Consider the following 17,397-nt stretch of genomic DNA (forward strand, 5'->3'; position numbering starts at 1 on the left):
TATGAAGATAACTTCATCTGATAAGCAACAAAATATATTCTTCTACTATTTTGACACCTTATCTATAGCAGACCAAAGTGTCAAAAATATATTTCCTCAGACAGGAAATCCAACCCTATTTAGGCTTTCAACATAAACCAAACCAATCATTCAAGGTGATTCACGTGATTAATAGAGGGAGATACTTCCTACTCACAAAATACGAGGAAGCAGTTGTATAGATATGAGCCAAAATGTTAACACGTTACTTAATATTGAGACACTATCAACTTGGTTTTCTTTTTAAACTGACAGTATGCCTTAATTTAAAACAAAAAACAAAACAAAAAAATCCACACACACAATTTAAAGTGCTTTAAGATTATTTTGCTCCCCTGCTGATGTTTGTTTGGGCAAGGGAAAAAAGTGATTAATTGGCCAGGGAGGCAAAACAGTGAAACTAACAGCACTAACAAAAGTGCTGTCAAAAGATAAGCTAAATTAAAGAAACAAATTGCTAACTTATCAGTTGTTGAATAATCATAGGCATCACATTTGCAAAAAAAAAAAAAAAAAAAAAAAAAAAAAAAAAAAAGTGATTTCCCAGTTGATGTGTCCCTTTAGTCTTAAAGTTGTAGAATGGGATGGATTTAATATCAGAGTGAAGCCTCCAACCTCATTACAACCACACTGAAATTTTTCATTTACTGTAGTAGAAAATTCAGAAAAATATAAGCCTAGGATTTACCAGCCTGAATATCCTGTATTAACTCATCTTTAGAACAGTGTCCTTTCAACAGTCCTATCAACTTTAGTAACAATGCTGTGACCTTTTGCTTCAGTTCTACAATTTCCTACAGAGTTTGAGTTTATTTTAATCTACTAAATGGACCTCATCTCCAGTAAATTTCTAGGAAGTATTGATTGCAAATTTGGATACAGAAAGTCAAAGATCCAGGCATAGCACATTCACTTTATGCCAGTTTTAAAGTTATAGAACATCCGTGCCCTACTCACTACTAAAATAGATCTTTTTCATGTAAGCCCATTTGTATCTTAAACCAGAGGAAGTTCTAAACCAAGCACAATTCAGCATCTCCAGTGACTTTTACCTCAGGTTACCATTTTAAAATATTTTTATATATAAATAAAAAATTAAACACGTAAGGGACAAACACAAAGACATCTGGCCTCACATACAGATATGCATCACACCTAAAAATAAGCCTCTAACCATTTGAAAAGCAATTACTTAGTGGTTTAAATGTGCAAGTGCCCAAATATGTGCTAATATGGTACATTTTCTGAAATTACTATTAATGTCTAGCACTGGCAGACCTGCTGTATTCATTGCCAGAAATGTATCATTTTCCTTGCATCTCTCACTTTTTCTTCTTTTTAAATAATAAAGATACCACTAAAATGAACTAAGCAGCATGACTGTGTGTATCAAGAGATGCTATGTAAGGGGGCTAGAAAACTGTAGTACAAGTCTACCCAAAGGTGGTAAGATGAAATTTTTACTTTGAAATGTTCTAATTCTGATACTGAATTAAACCAGAACAAATTATATTAAGCTTTGCTAGTTCATAAGAACCACATCAGAAAGATTATCACATCTTGACTGTGCTAATATGCCTGGAAATAAAAACAACTGTCATACTACATTTTCATGGAGTCAATATAGAAAATTAAATATAAAGGAAAAACAACGTACAGAAGAAGTACATATTCTGTTGATAAAAAGTAAAAAAACCTGCAGTCAAACAATCAGAAAATAACCAGCTTCAGAACTAGTCTGGAAAGACTTAAATTATTTTTCAAATCAGAAGTCCATACTGCGTCTCATAGCCCTGCCTTGTCATGTTTGTTAATATACCCATTTAGGTGTCAGACAGCATGTTGTTTAACTTGTGTAATGATATGGAGCAACACTAAACCGTAATTAACTCCTCTTTTGTGCTGTCTTCCTTCCACCACAATTGAACCCAATATATACCCAGTTGTGGTTTTCTGGTTTTCTTTTGCAGCTCAGCTGTATTTTTCTTGGATGTTCACAAGACTGGCATTTGACTGAATACGCTTGGCTAGAAGGAAAATAAAAATAAAAATAAAGACTCCCAACATCAGTTTCCCCACTCACTCAGTTTAACCGAGCACGTACTATTGAACAGTATTCCGTTAACATCATGGTTTTCCTCTTCAACAGAGGAACATGGCTAAGGACCTACTTTTCCCACCCTCTACAGCTCTTCAAGTGATAAAGGCAGTCCCCAAGAGGACAAGTAGTCAACACCAGCTCCCACCCACTGCTGCAGGCACAGTGGCAGAATTGCCTGACCCCATATCAAATATGTTGATCAAGTAGAGTGCCCAAGATGATTCCTTGTGCTCCCGCATTCTGCAAGTAAAGTTCTGACAACATTACTTACGCAGAATGAGTATACGTTTCTTCTGCTTTGAGTGAAGGAAGCTACTAAGGTAAAAAATGACTGGTAAAAAGAGAATGAATGAAGAAACTGCAATCACTGGGACTGTATCACTGCACGGGACAGAACAGTTGAAAGTTCTACTCCAAAGCCTTCGTGTAATGTTCATCTAAAAGGAAAACGACCATGGTGAGCAACACATTCCTTGGCTTAATATCACTGTTTTACTGAACATCTCAAAGTTCAGTATTGCATGACCACCTAATTACCTTTAAACCATAATATCTACTTGATTAAGAGCTATTTAAAATATCTCCCCTCAAAAAATTAGACATCAAAGGTGAAATCCTCACCCCACTGAAATCAACAGCAAACCTCCCATTGACTCCCACCCAATACATTTATTATAGCAGTGATTCCCACACTGCGATTCTTAGAGCTCTTACTGGTGGTTCATGGAAAGCTGGCTGATCATATGCTACTAACTCTCCTTCTTTCCAGTTGCTAAAAATCACATTAAGAGACAGCTAAATACATTTAAAAAAAAAAAAAAAACAAAAAACTTTCCTAATATTCACTGGCCCAATAATCAACTGCTGTAGTTAGGAAGCAACTAACTGGAAGCATTAACTGGAATTTAGCAAGGAGTGTCAGATAAAAGCGAAAGATTAAAGGGATTTCCCAGCCCCCGAACCCCAATTTGAGATAGGGAGTGGAATCTTCCCTTCATAAAGTCTTAGACAAAAATAGGTTTCAGAGTAGCAGCCGTGTTAGTCTGTATTCGCAAAAAAAGAAAAAGGAGTACTTGTGGCACCTTAGAGACTAACAAATTTATTTGAGCATAAGCTTTCATGAGCTACAGCTCACTTCACCGGATGCATCCGATGAAGTGAGCTGTAGCTCATGAAAGCTTATGCTCAAATAAATTTGTTAGTCTCTAAGGTGCCACAAGTACTCCTTTTCTTTTTAAACAAAAATAAAGTCCCAACTGCCCAAGCTTAAATATGTCAGGACATCAAGGTTAGCCCCCTTCCTCTTCAGGAGTGGCACAAGGTCTTTAATGACCCGCAGTGGTCAGGACCTCTATTTTACATCTCATCCAAATGAACAGCAGTATCATGGAGTACCCTGGGGGCCCTGGTTCAGTATTAACTCAGGAAAGAAGAGTGCAACCTACTGGGTCACCAACACTGTTTCCTGAAGTATTTAGGTGTTCTTTAACTGTTTTTTCTCCATGTACTGACCAGAACCCAGCCTGACCCCTCCTTAGTTTGAGAGACATGAGGAAGTCACAGCACAAAGCGGTAGGTGCAATGTGACAGTAGCTCACTAAAGAAATTGCTCATGAAAGCAGCTTTCACCGCTGAAAGGACAAGAGTGGCGCCAAGAGAAAATATAAAACAGCTAAGGGACCAATGAAGATTGCTCTTCGGATTTATTTACCCACCCACTGGGTATTAGCTAGGCAAGAAGATCCAGAAGCAAATATGTATACTTACTGCATCTTCCACATCAATACACAGGTGCGTTCTATGTTCTGAGTGTCCAGTCATTCTTTGCATTTTGTTATACATGGTATTCAGGTTTCTGTAAGTTCCATTGCAGCTTCTGCATACTTCTGTGTGGTTGCTTGGTACAAAATTGATGGATTGCCCCTAAAATTATAAGCAGCACATATTTAGATTTTTAAACAATATAAAATTAAACTTTAAAAACTAGAACTGAACTTGAACCAAAATCTACAATATTAACATCCTAAAGTGTTACACTGAAATGTAGGGATTTAGGTCCATTTTATATAAAATAAAGCTCACAGTGAATTGAAAGTTGATCTTATTTTTCCCCAAAACGATGCATTTTGAAACTATTGACTGTCTATAACAGGGGTGGGCAATACAGCCTGCAGGCCGAATCCAGCCCCTCGGAACTTTGGATCCGGCCTGCGGGATTGCCACCCCCGTGGCGCTGCACCACTCTGGGAAGCAGCCACACCACGTCCCTGCAGCCCGTGGGGATGAGGAGGGTTAGAGAGCTCTGCACGCCACTCCTGCCTGTGGGTACTTCCCCCAAAGCTCCCATTGGCCAGGAACAAGTTACTGCGGCCAATGGGAGCCTCGGGGGGAGGTACCCACAGGCGAGGGAAAGACACGGAGCCCTGTGTCCCCCCGACAGGGGCTGTGCAGGGACATGGTGCCTGCTGCTTCCCAGAATGGCGCGGCGCCGGGCCAGGCCGGGCTGGGGCGGGCAGGGAACCTTTTCTGGCCACGATGTGCGCCGCTGCCATCCTGGAGCCGCTCTAGGTAGGCGGCGCCAGGCCGGAGCCTGAACCCCTCCTGCACCCCACACCCCCTGATGTAAGCCCCCTCCTGCACCCCACACCCCCTCCCACACCCCGCACTCCAATCCCCTGCCCTGCAAGCAATTTCCCCAACCAGATGTGGCCCTCGGGCCAAAACGTTTGCCCTCCCCAGTCTAGAACAAAAACAAAACAAGGATTGTTAATACCAAGTTTGCCTTGGAAACACAGGTGTGCTTCTCCCACACAGCTGGCTATTTTTCATTGGTCTATATGAATATGCCACACAGGTAGGAAGGAGGAGTGAATAGGTATTTTAATTTGGCCTAATTATTTTGAGTTTCAATAACTACTGCTCCTGTACCGATTTACAATCTATGTAGTAAATAATAGCAAGAATCCGGATCATATTTTAAAACACAGTCCCTTAAAAACACTATTGGTGGGATTTTCAAAAGAGGCTAAAGGAGTTGGGCACCCAAATACAATGGAACTGTATATCTCAGCCTATGCTGAGAGAATACAAGATCTCCTCTCCTCCTACTAGGAAACGCATTGGAAGTTTGCTTAACTGTGAATTTCATCCTTTGGGGATTTAGATGAAAAACACAGGAAAGTCACGTAGTTTTACTGTAGTAGCAGTTTCGCCTCCCTGAAAATTCTGATGATCCAGGTGGGTTGTGGGGGAGGATAATTATAAGATCTCTAGATTCTTCTGTATTTTTTTAAGCCTCGTCACTGAGACATAATGATAGAACCCACAATAGCCAGAGTTTACAGAAGAGACCTGGCTACTACCCATCTTAAAACATCACTTTTCTTCCAGCACTCAAAAAGCAAACTCTTGTATGATCAACTTCACAGGCTACCTCCAATTTCCCATTTCTGAGCCAGGGAGTTGGGAAGCTAGTGAAGGACCATCACCAACTATACCCAATCTTTGTCAGCATCCTAGACCCTTCCCAACTGGGGTTAACTCCCAACTCTGGCTCAGCAATGGTCATGGTCACAACAGTAGATTATCTCCTCTTAGCCACAGAAAATGAGCAACCTCCACACATTTGTTTCGATCACTTCAGCCCTTGACAGTGTGGAGGGCTCACCACAGAGAGCTAGGAGGAACAAACAGAAATGTGCAGAGATGGCTGTGAGGAAGCACTGAAACCAATTCCACACAGCTTCATTTTCTCCCACATCCTATTCAATTATTTACAACAAGTTGTTGTGAGAGACTATAAGACACCTTGACCTTAAACATCAGCAGGTTGCAAAGTACATCCAGCTGTTCGTCTCCTTTTCATCTACCACGAAAGCCCCTTTATGCAGCTATACTATTGGCAAATCAGATCAACACCTGGATGAAAGGCAACTCTCTGAAGCTAAACCCAGGCAAGATAATGGTGAGGTTGGAGGGCAGAAGGCAACTCCCTAAGATCACCCCATGATTTAGCCAACTCCCTAAGATCACCCCATGATTTAGCCAACTCCCTAAGATCACCCCATGGTGAAGATTGTAAAGGGGCCTTCTAGTTTTGGTCCTCCTCAATGTCTCAGCAATATTCAATACTCAAACAGCAACAGTTTTTAGGAACACCGTCAGCTAGCCGGGAGATGATGCCCCATCCTAACCGAAACAGACTTGACCACATGAAATTATGATCTCCATAATATAGGAATGAAACTGCAGGCACTGAAGCAGCTCCAGGCTACCTGCAGACCAGCACAGATCATTAAGAACACATCAAAGCTGCAATCACTCCACTGGCTACCCAATAATTACTAGATTAAGTTCACGGTCCAGGTCTTGCCTTTAAAGTGCTCTGTTGACCAGGCCCAAGCTCTCCCCCTCGCCAAGACCTATCATAAAGGCTGCACATCTCAGGAACCACCAACAGTGAGAACAACAGGAGACCAGTCTTTCTCAGCAACTGTTCCTTCCACAACAGTTAAGCATGAGCATAGACCATATACCCCACCCCCCAGACTGAAATGCTAAATACATCTTTGGCACAGCTTCCCCACCCGTCTGTGAAGAGGGGCTGGAGGACAGAGCCAAAGTGAATCTGTACTACCTGCTTGGATTTATACAAAATTGTAAGACACTCAGAAATAACACAGGACAGTGTGTTTTGCTGGTGTACAACCAACTACCTTACTAAAGGAGCACAAGTCTTATTTCCAGAAGTCTGTGGATATGATCATGGCAATACATAAAATTTAAAAAAATGCCCTATAAATCACCACAGTGGGGGGCAAGATCTGCCTGGCAAGCATAAAAGCAGGGAAAGCTAGCCCACCAGTAAGGGGGGCTGCAAAGCATATTGTAACCACAGATCCTCTTCTAGATCCACATGTTTATTCTGCACCAAGAACTTTAGTTTGAATGTTATCCTTTTGGACAGTTTTTATTGATTAGCTGCTTAATCAAATGTCAATGAATATTTTTGCATAATCTGATTTAGTTTTAGGATTAAATTAGCATAATTTACAAAACTTTGATGCATAATTATTTGGATGCACTTTTCTTGGGAGATAATTACCACATTTATTTTACAAAGAGGGATATTTAATTGCAAAAGTTTTAATTGTTCATAACCTTAATGGATAGGAGTCTTAAGAAGTGTTTTCAGGTAGCTGGGCCTTTTGGACTAATCTACAATACAACCAAATAATGATTTAAGGAGCCACATTGTTAAGTCACGCAGTGATAACTCCAGAAGGAGCTAGGAAAAGTAACTTACTGTATGCAGAGACTACGTGACTCTTACTATATAATTATCAGCTATTGTGAATCCAGAAATCCCAATACGAAATGGCACTGTAATTCCATACAAGACGAAGTCAAGGTGAGCATCAATTAAAACACATTTTGTGCTCTCAATTGTGAACATCTGCATTTTATAGATAATTGTTCTATCTGCCTAAACTGCTTCAGAATTTGTCAGTTGCAGTTGCTCAATATGTATCCACTGCAGTTTGTTCTGTGAAAAGAAAATATTTTACTATACAAGAAGAGGGCTCAGTGCTGCCCTCAGATACACAGCAAAGATACCTGGAAGTTATGTTCAAAGCACATCAGTGTTGTATTGAATAAGTCTAGGAACTCTACTGTACTATTTGATAGGCCTTCACTGTTGTTCTTCAAACAATCTGTCAAAAAGAAAAAAAAATACATTAATCAAGATATCCTGATTTCTAACCTATATCTACAGCCAACACGTCCCTTGGCAGCCCTACAGCTTTACAGCAAGAGCTCTCAATTATAAAAGCCAATTCAGCCAGCTTTGCATTTCCTATTTGGTTGCTGTTATGCAGATATCTCAGATTTGCTGTCCTAACTCACTCAGGCTTCTCTCTTCATTTAGGATACATTTCAGAATTAATTGGCTCTGATTAAGTAAAAGATGAAGACCATTATCAAGAGCATTTTGAAGAAAGGATTTGAGCTTTCACTGGGCTTTCAGATAACACAAGACGCTGCTTTTACTTTTCACCCTGCCAAGTCTGACTTTGCCCATCAGAACAAGTGTGCACTGTTTGAAAGTATAAGCATCAGACATCTGAAACGGGACAGCTAGGAAATAGAGGGAATCTTTATGCTTATGAAAAAAAAACAAATGCTTTTGACAAATGCACTAAGCAGTGTCACAAAACGTGCACCAATTTTGTCAGGAAGTGGAAGCCAATTTTACCTGCCTTGCAGGGTGCTCCTGAAACTTGTCAGATCTGCTCTAGTCCCTGCAAGTATTTCTTTCCTTCCATCTACTCCACTTTTTCTATTCTGATCCATTAGACCCTTGGAAACTAGGGCTGCTAGTTTTGTGTAGAATTCCATTAAAAAAAGGACACTGTGAAGGTTGGCAGACTCCAAACGTGACCTTCCCTGAAGGATGGAAGTGAGAGAACATCTTAAGTGTTAGGGGATAGATTCCGTGCTCCCCTCCTAGAAGACAGCACAGAAGGCAGAGCCTGAGGATGGGAGGACAGTTGGAGGATGTTTTACCTCTCCTTCACACACTTTGGGTTCGGGCTAGCTCCAGAGGCCAGTAGTCCCCAACATATGTTACAGGTTGCCACCAATCTCCCTGGGGCTATCTGTGGGCTCTGTAACAGCCCAAAATCCTTTGCAGCACTCGGCTCTACATTACCACCCCTCCAACCTCTGGCACCCTCCCATGCAAGGGTGCTGGAACAATTTGTATAGCGGGGGTGCTGGTCATTGAACCAAAAACTGTAAACCCTGGATATGTTGGAAGCCATTTCAAGCCAGGGGCCAGCACCCCCCACACCCTTAGTTCAAGTACCTATGCTCCCATGGTAGAGGTACAGCTCCTGTGCCAGGGGAATTTTTCCTGTGATGGCATTTAAGGGCCATAAAGGAGCCGCATGCAACATATTACAGCCAGAACCAGTCCATAGAATTTCAGAGCCAGGGTCCAATACCCCACGTCACAATGAGTGACTACTCGTGGAGTACAATGCTATTCAACATGAGTAAGGGAATCCGAATCTGACCCTTACTAATTTTTGTTAAACAGTTCAAGTTACATTTTGTACTTAAGTAGGAAAAAAGGGGCATGGGGAAAATAAGAGATCTATAAATACAGCAGAGCTGTAGCAGATCTCCAGCATGGAGATAGTAAACTATCAGTTTTTACTTAGTCTGAATAAACCACACTGGAGATCTGCTACAGCTCTGCTGTATTTATAGGTCTCTTATTTTCCCCATGCCCTCTTGAGTAAAGCAGCTCTCATTTTGGTGTGGGCTTTAGTGCAAGGTGAATATTCGTATGGTGACTCTAGTGTGTTTAGATAAGCAAGGGAAGAAGCTGATTTTCTGAATCTGTCAACTTTGACTAGTGTCCCCTGTACAACAAAAGTATCCAGGATGTATCAATAAAGAGCTCTTTGTTTCTGTCAGTTTAAATAACTTAATCTTATCAATGCTGTTCAGTTCTGATCAACTGAGAAATTTTAAAGGCAAGGCTAAATCTGCCACCTGAATCATAATGGTAGCATGAAAAGGACAGAACAAATCACGTACTTGCACAGTTGGCCTTCTCCCAAGTACTGTTAAAGAACTGCGAAAGGATCACAACTAGCTGTACCCTATCAGACATCAAGAGGCTTTTTGCACAGTTGCTCTCAGAAGAATTCTGGAAGAAAAAACCCCACAGTATTATGAATTCATATGGAAACAACTTCGGAACTATTTCAGGTAATGGGCGACATGGAGGCCAAGTCTGCCATTTTAAGCATGTTCGTTTCACCCATCAGGAGTAGTGTGGACAGTTTTACATCCCTTGTCAGAATTCTGAGAATTTCAGAGACTAGAAAGGCTGAGAACTAGTCTGACAGGGCAAACCTGGCGTCTTTCCAAACAACGGACTAAGAAAAAACATTAAATATTGTGAGAGGTATAACCACATTGGGGACTTAGGTAAGTTCTTAGAGGGTTTAATATGAGAACAGCAGGAGCTTCAGTCAAGATAGAAAAAGGAGTACTTGTGGCACCGATAGCACCATGCACACCAACAGCTTTCTAGAGCAGGGGCACTTTTCATTATGCATCTGTACGACTAGCATAATGGACCCTGATCCCACAATGGGCCCTCTGAGTATTCCCATAATACAGCTACAGAGTTAGATTCCATCCTGGGTTATACTGATGGAAGCTGGCATAACCCAGCATTCAGAGCTCCACAAGTCCAATTGGTGCAAGGAGCCTACAACTCCTGCTTGGCTGATTTAGTGCACCTGCAAGCACGACTCTGGAGTCCCATGTGCAGCATAAAGTTGCTCTCCCCTGGCCCTGTGTCAACCCAACCTGCCTTCCAGCAGGAGTCAATCCCCCCTAGCATGCATCTAAGCCTTCTGATACAGAGCCTTCAAACACAGAGGAGCATCAAGCCTCCAAATAGTATTTTAAAGTGTGCAAATATCTGGTTTCATTCAATTTAAAAAGGAGACTCAAAATAGTGAGTGAGAACATCATTTCTTGTCCCTGTCCCCCACCCCCAAACCAGACTGACAGAATCAGCCAGCCACCCCCAGGCTGATTTTCCAGCCGCAACAGAACAGATCTCACCCCGAGCTGCTTTTGTCCAAAACCAGATTAAGCACAAAGACTGGTCTGGCATATAGAGTACAAGCTCTGGTGAGGGTCAGTAAGACTATAAAACATTTGCTGATGAAAATAAGATTTTTAATTAGCTATACTGAGGTTGGGGTAGAAGATCAATAATTTATCACTCACCCAACCCTAGCCAAGACACCATTTCCATATAACTAACAGCTGAATACATAGAGATACAAGTTGATTAAAGTACTAAAACACACTGACAATGGAAGATCCATGTTTAATGAGTGAAACAGGTTTTTGTTCCGAGTGACAACTACCCTCCACACTAGCCTCCGTACCCACAGCACAAGGTCTATGGGGGACAATTACAAAGCATTCTGGAGCCTAACAGACCTGGGCTTGCGCTAGTGCTCTAAAAATAGCTGTGGAGACAGCGCTTTGAAGTCACTGCTCGGGCTGGAGCTTGGGCTCTGAAGCCCACCCCAACCCGAGGCTTCAAAGCCAGAGTTGCAACCTCAAAGCACTGTCAACACAGCTATGTTCTCAGCACCAGCCCCTCTAGCTGAAGTCTGTCAGTCTAGACTGGGAGGCTTGGTCCCACAGGCTCCAAAATGCTGGGTAGACATACCTAGAGGGGCGGATTGCTTCTCTCGACCCTAGAGTATATTCTGTGGTGCTCGGAGTTCCCAAGCAACTCCAGCTAAGAATTATGGAACTTCTTAGCCCTAGTTCAGCACAGCCAGCTAGCAGAGGGAGCACTGACATGTCTGCTACCCTGTTTTGCAGGTAGGGAGCCTTTCAGAATTTGGGATGTAAAAGCCTCTATCAAGGACGCCCATGAAGAGGGAGGGAGAAGAGGTGCAACCGTCTGGGACCCTCTAGTAGCCTAGGAGAAAGAGGGGGGCACCTTCCCCAACCCCACCAGGAGATGTTTAAGGATTAGAGACCCTGCAGTTTCCCTCGCTGTGCTATCAATCTATTTCCACAAAAGCTCAAACTGAAAGCCCTGTTTAAGAGAGTCTGAGGTTCAGTGGGACTATTTCACTCAGCTCTAGCAGGTACAATGTCAGCCATAAGAGCACAAGTTACTGTCTCGTCACAGCCTGTCTGCCTCAACCCTGAACTGGATAAGCCACCTGTAGGAGAGGTTAGCTCACCTGCAGTCCAGCAAGAGATGAAACATCCCTACACCAACTAGCTTTCATGCAGGCCAAACAGACATCTGATGGTAATTGCTTTCACACACTACTAACCTGAAACTGAGTTGAACCCATGACCAAGGAATCCTCTCTTTGCTTGTCCCATCAAATCCTCCCAAACACACACAAGCTAGTTAGCTAAGAATGCCATGAGAAGACAGCCCCTAGAAGGACAGCCTCATGATAACTGCAATAAGAGATGCCAGTCCTATTATTATTTGTTTAAGACCCACCACCTGCTTAGGTCTGTGCAAGTCACAAAGATTGCCCTGCTCAAGTATTTACACTCATGTTTTTCTGGGTCGCTGGTTCACGAATCAGTTCAGAGCCACACACAACCATACAGATACATGGTATGGAAAAGTTATTTGGGAAAAGTTAGAACAGAGATAATCTATTTTTGGTCAAGGTCCAAATTTCGTGGTCAGGGTATAGTCAAGGTTCAGGCTCCAGGGAAGAAAAATAAAATAAAATAAAATAAAATAAAAAAAACCACACACACACACACCACAACATGATACTAAATAAGAAAAGAAAGAAAGATTTTGGGGTCCGTTCCAAAGCATCTGGCGGTCCAGAGCCCCCTTATTGACTGCCCCCTGAGCTAGAACAACAAACAGTATCAAGAAAAGGCTTCAGCCTTAAATTGACTAACTCTGAGAGAAAAAGGCAAAGCTCTACACAGCTGAGCACAGAGTGATGAGGTATCCCTTGTAAACAGACACTAAGTTTAAACCTAGTAGTCACTGGCCTTTGGCTAATGAGTTGTTTTTTTTCCCCCCCTCACCCTTTCATACAAGAACAGATTTTCCACTTGAAAAAAACATGTACACTATGTACTTCCTCTTCTCTTTTCCTCGTTGTTTTATTTCCAAAATATGAACCAGAGTTGACTTTTTGGCCTAGAAAAGCTACAACGTGCCTCTTGTGATATAGTGGATCCATCTACTACCCATGTCATATCACGGACAGCTGACATCCTTTTTGTGAGTCATGACAAACTATCTATGGCTATAAGAAAAGGAGTACTTGTGGCACCTTAGAGACTAACTAAGGTGCCACAAGTACTCCTTTTCTTTTTGCGAATACAGACTAACACGGCTGCTACTCTGAAACCTATCTATCGCTATAGTAAGCAAAGATTTTATTGCTGTTAATAGCAAATTCCTTTTTTTCCCTCTCTACCATGATTTGATACCTAAGTATTCAATATATTCAGGTATCACAGTGGAAAGAGATAGTGGCAGAATTCCTGTGACAATGCAGTCTGGGTGTGAGCTTAGTACCAAAGAAGTAGGGTGAAGTGAATGGGAAAGAAGTGTAGGAATAACTGTTAAGTTAGAAGTCTTTACTGAAAAAGAAGTCCAGTCAGATTCTTTAGTATTTTTTCCCCTCTTTCAAAACCAGTTTTCTTTCATCCCAAACTGTGATCTCTGGAGAGCTAACTGGACACATGGCTCTGGCTCCTGCTTCCCAGCTGCTAAGTTGATTTAGATACTGCCATAAAGTTGTTGTTCATGGCAAGCAATTGTTGTAGTTGACAGAGACATGTCAAGTGGTTATGAATGGACTGGGACATGCAACACAAGAGTCTCTATTGAAATGGTGCTCCCTACAAAAGTCTGGGAGAGATCTATTTCCCTATGTATTCTATTTTTTCCCTGTTAAATTGGAAGATTTGTTAAATGGTTAAGGATAATCAGAACTTCCATTTTACATTCACATCACAGGAATTTCCATTACTGCTACTTCTGGTAACTTCTACGGGGAACTGTCATATGCATGCACACACACAAATCGACTAGGCTAGTGGCTCTCAACCTTTCCAGATACTGTACCCCTTTCAGCCTGATTTGTCTTTTGTACCCCAAGTTTCACCTCACTTAAAAACTACCTGCTTACAAAATCAGACATAAAAAACAAGCGTGTCAAAGCACACTATTACTGAAAAACAAGTCACCATCTGTATGAAATTTTAGTTTGTACTGACTTTGCTAGTGCTTTTTATGTAGCCTGTTGTAAAACTAGGCAAATATCTAGATGAGTTGATGTACCCCCGGCAGAACTCAGAGATAATTGTACCCCTGGTTGAGACCCACTGTACAAGGTTATGTACATACCTGGACAAAAGCAGAAAAGACCTAGCAAATGCTGAGGAAGTGTAAACAGCAGGGGTCTACTACCTTCTGGGAGGGCTCCTTAAAAGTTGAACTTCCAAATCCATGGGAGACTTAGCTTTGGGGAAAAGGTTTAAATCACTGATATTAACAAAAATTAAGTTGTCTAGATTTACAGAATTAAACTGGGCTGCTTTTTCCCCTGGCGTCTCACATCACTTGATGACAACCGATGGAAGGGATGACAAAGTTCTAAACATCAGATTTAAAATATTTTGACTTTTTGCAGCCACTGGTTCAAATTTCAGCAGGATCATCTCACACCTTTAATTCTTCTTAAAGAGAGAAACTGAGTACTGTGCAGTTTGTTACATTTGGATCTTTCAGATGACATTCAATTAGCCCCAAATAGTCTGCAGATACATAAAAACATGATCCTACCTGGTGTACCTCTACTGTCAGAGTTAGGGCTTATCCTGGCACCCTACATTTACCCAGAAGAGTTGTGCAGCTGGTTGACTAATTAACTAATGGATAGGGAGCAGTTACCTGGTGGAGTTGCATGTATATAATCTGTAAGGCATTTGAGGCCCTCCACAATGAGCATTCCCATATAAAAATGATAGTATTGGTTGTTAGATTTCCCACCTTTAAACTCCACATTTTCAGAGATGTGTCAAATTTGTGTAAGTTGATACACTATCGGAGTTAAAGAACGCTTTGCAAGATGCAGGACTATTAACATCCTTTGGTTGTGAACAATTTCCAGCTTTAAGAAACCAAAACACAACACATTAGTAAGATGGCGAATGCAACTGGAAGAACTGGCCTAAATTACATCAACACCACTGATGGTGTGCAGCCATTATTGACAAGTCAGGTTTGCTATTGGATATTTTTCCATTGGCAAGCAAGTTCTTTTGCTTCAGATGCAAACCATGCTACATGCCTTCGCACCCTGAGATAAGACTACTGCACTTTACTTGGGCTACACCACAAGATGACTATTTTAGAAGCTGAAGCCAATCCACAATATGGCAGCTTGCTTATTAAGAGGAGCTTTACAGTGCTCCACCAAGCTGCAGTTGTATATGCACTTCTTGGTGGAATTAAAAGGTGTAGGTAATGACTTTCAGAGCCAAAGAAGTGATTGGAGTCCAGATTACCGGAGACACACTGCTTTGTTTATGCCATATTGCCACTAGTAGCATCATTCAGGGCCCAGATCTGTTAACTTCTAAACATACTGCAATGCTCATCTTTTTTCTTGGCCTTTTGTAAGGGGAAGACAGGAGAGTTTAGTGAAATTATTGAGTGTGGGAGCTAGATCAGATTGTAAATTTTACATATACTAAGGGAAAGCAAGGGCACATACTCTCTCTTGTACAAAATCAAAATAAGTAAGCTTTAATACACAACCTAATACTGAAAGCAAAAGTATTTGCAGTCAGGAAAGACACACAAAACAAGCAATACAACCCCACAATATGGTGCACAGAGAAGAAAAAGGCATCTCCTTTCAGACACGAGAACTCAGTCCTACATAGGAGGAGAGCAATGGGCATAAAGCTTACAAGAGCAAAACACTTTAAGAAGCAAAGACTTATGTCTAAGAGAGCTCCTCGACATTCGTGAGAAGCCAATGATCCCAGCTAGTTATGAATCCCTAAATTCTAGAACACCCTGATTTTTAAGGATCAAATATTTTCTAACTATGTGACAGGGCAAATAAGAAGTGGATGTTGTTTTGCTATTTTTTTGTGCGCATGTGGCCTGAAGTCATTAATCATATACAGCAAACTGGGCATTTCCAGAGAACGGTCAATATCAATGAGTAATCAGGCAGCGCAAGTTAATGCTCCAAGTGCTATTTCCCTGCATAGGATACAAGTCTGATAACACTAAAAGGTCTGTGCCTTCATTTTGCTCGACCCCACGAGTTCCTCTTTTCAGTCACACACGATGCCATTAGTAACTCTGCCAGGAACACTCTCTCCGACGGGAGGGAGCATCCATTCGACACCTCTTCTGCTGGGGAGTCATTTACAAAGGGATGCCCAGGAGGACCCTTTATCCCCCTCCCTTATTTCCACGATCTTAGCTTCCCGGGTAAGCCTGCTAGCCTCCCAGCTTCCCCTTCCCCCCACGTGCAGTCCTTAGCCAGCGCCAGGCACAAACAGCAGCTCTGGGGGGCGGATCGGACGAGAGGGGTAAAGCAAGGGAGCCAGGTAGGTAGAAATCGCCGGCCGGCCGGTCTCCCAGCTGGCCTAGCGAAGGCGGCAAGGGCCTGCCCCACCCTGCCTCTCTCCAACAGCTGGGGGGAGGCCACCTCCAGCAGGGGCGTGGCTAAGCCGCACCCCAAGGCAGCTTGCGGGTCAGACCCGCACCCAGGCGCGCGCGCGGGGGCCGCTCCTGCGAGACCCCTTCCCCGCACGCACCCCCACGGCCCGGGTGATGTTCTCCAGCTGCTCCGTGACGCTCTGGAAGTGGCGGTAGCAGCTCTGGCAGAGGCGCACGGGCCGGGCGCTCCGCACCAGGCAGCCGGCGAGCCTCACGCTGCTGTTGGCGAAGCCCACCAGGAGCTCCCGGCACTCGGGCGGCAGCTGCCCGGGGAGCCCCGTCCCCAGCAGGGCCAGCGACAGGTCCTCGGCCTCCTCCAGCAGCTCCAGGGACAGCAACCGGCGCCCGCCCCCGAGCGCCGACCCCGTCGGGCCGCTCTGCGGCGGGGGGGGGCGGCGGCCGGTCCCCAGGCTCTGCCTCGCGCTCAGGCCGGGCGGCGGCGACAGCAGCAGCAGCAGCCACAGCAGGCGCGCGGCCGGGCCCATGGCTACCAGCAGCCGCGGCTCCGGGGAGCGATGAAGCGAACCAGGGTCACGTGGAGCCCGAGGAGATGTCAACGTTCGGAGCTGGGTCGGACGAGCCACCTTATTGGCTGGTGGGGGTTCGACTCCGGGTGGAGGGGCGGGGCTGCCGGGCCGGGGGCGTGGCCTGGCAGGGTGGGACGCGCTGTGTTCGGGCCCGGCCTGGGCGGGCACGTACGGTGGCTGGTGGGGTAGCGGGCCGGGCTTCCCGCCCTGGAGAGCGGGGCCTTGCCTGCGAATGCCCAGCACAGAGGAAAAGGGTCTCCAGGGCAAGGTGCCTGACACCAGGATGAAAACACCCCCCCCTCCACCCCCCCGCTGCTGGGCCTGGCACTGTGTCCCGGAGCTAATCATCACAGAGCTCTGGCCAATTTCAGAACTAATGTGAATCTCACTGCTTCAGCAAAAAGAACAGGAGGACTTGGGGCCCCTTA

At 43.7% G+C, this 17,397-nt stretch overlaps 1 protein-coding gene across 2 annotated transcripts; it reads right to left on the reverse strand.

Annotated features, from left to right (window-relative positions):
* Window positions 1-1,454: 1,454 nt before the first annotated feature.
* Window positions 1,455-16,971, reverse strand: OSTM1 (osteoclastogenesis associated transmembrane protein 1). 2 transcript variants are annotated; one of them, XM_038396837.2, is made up of 6 exons: window positions 16,541-16,967; window positions 9,749-9,860; window positions 7,757-7,854; window positions 3,908-4,063; window positions 2,412-2,577; window positions 1,455-2,066 (listed from the first exon to the last, which is right to left on the reverse strand). In XM_038396837.2, the coding sequence occupies exons 1-6, from the start codon at window positions 16,925-16,927 to the stop codon at window positions 2,011-2,013; spliced, it is 975 nt and encodes a 324-aa protein (XP_038252765.1). In that variant the 5' UTR covers window positions 16,928-16,967; the 3' UTR covers window positions 1,455-2,010. The 2 variants fall into 2 exon arrangements, with proteins under 2 accessions (XP_038252765.1, XP_043366707.1); XM_043510772.1 differs by lacking the exon at window positions 1,455-2,066 and having other exon boundaries at window positions 2,440-2,912; window positions 16,541-16,971.
* Between the last annotated feature and the right edge of the window lie 426 nt (window positions 16,972-17,397).

This window comes from Dermochelys coriacea, chromosome 3, assembly GCF_009764565.3.
Source record: "Dermochelys coriacea isolate rDerCor1 chromosome 3, rDerCor1.pri.v4, whole genome shotgun sequence".
Taxonomy (NCBI): domain Eukaryota; kingdom Metazoa; phylum Chordata; order Testudines; family Dermochelyidae; genus Dermochelys; species Dermochelys coriacea.

Bases quoted from the DNA above. Each gene is read 5' to 3' on its own strand.
- OSTM1 (XM_038396837.2), bottom strand. From the start codon at position 16,927: ATGGGCCCGGCCGCGCGCCTGCTGTGGCTGCTGCTGCTGCTGTCGCCG. The intron at 7,855-9,748 runs GTACGTGATTTG...TCTTTTTGACAG, and splicing joins GGAGAAGGCCAACTGTGCAA to ATTGTTTGAAGAACAACAGT. The intron at 2,578-3,907 runs GTAAGTATACAT...TTTTCCTTTTAG, and splicing joins GTATTGATGTGGAAGATGCA to ATGAACATTACACGAAGGCT.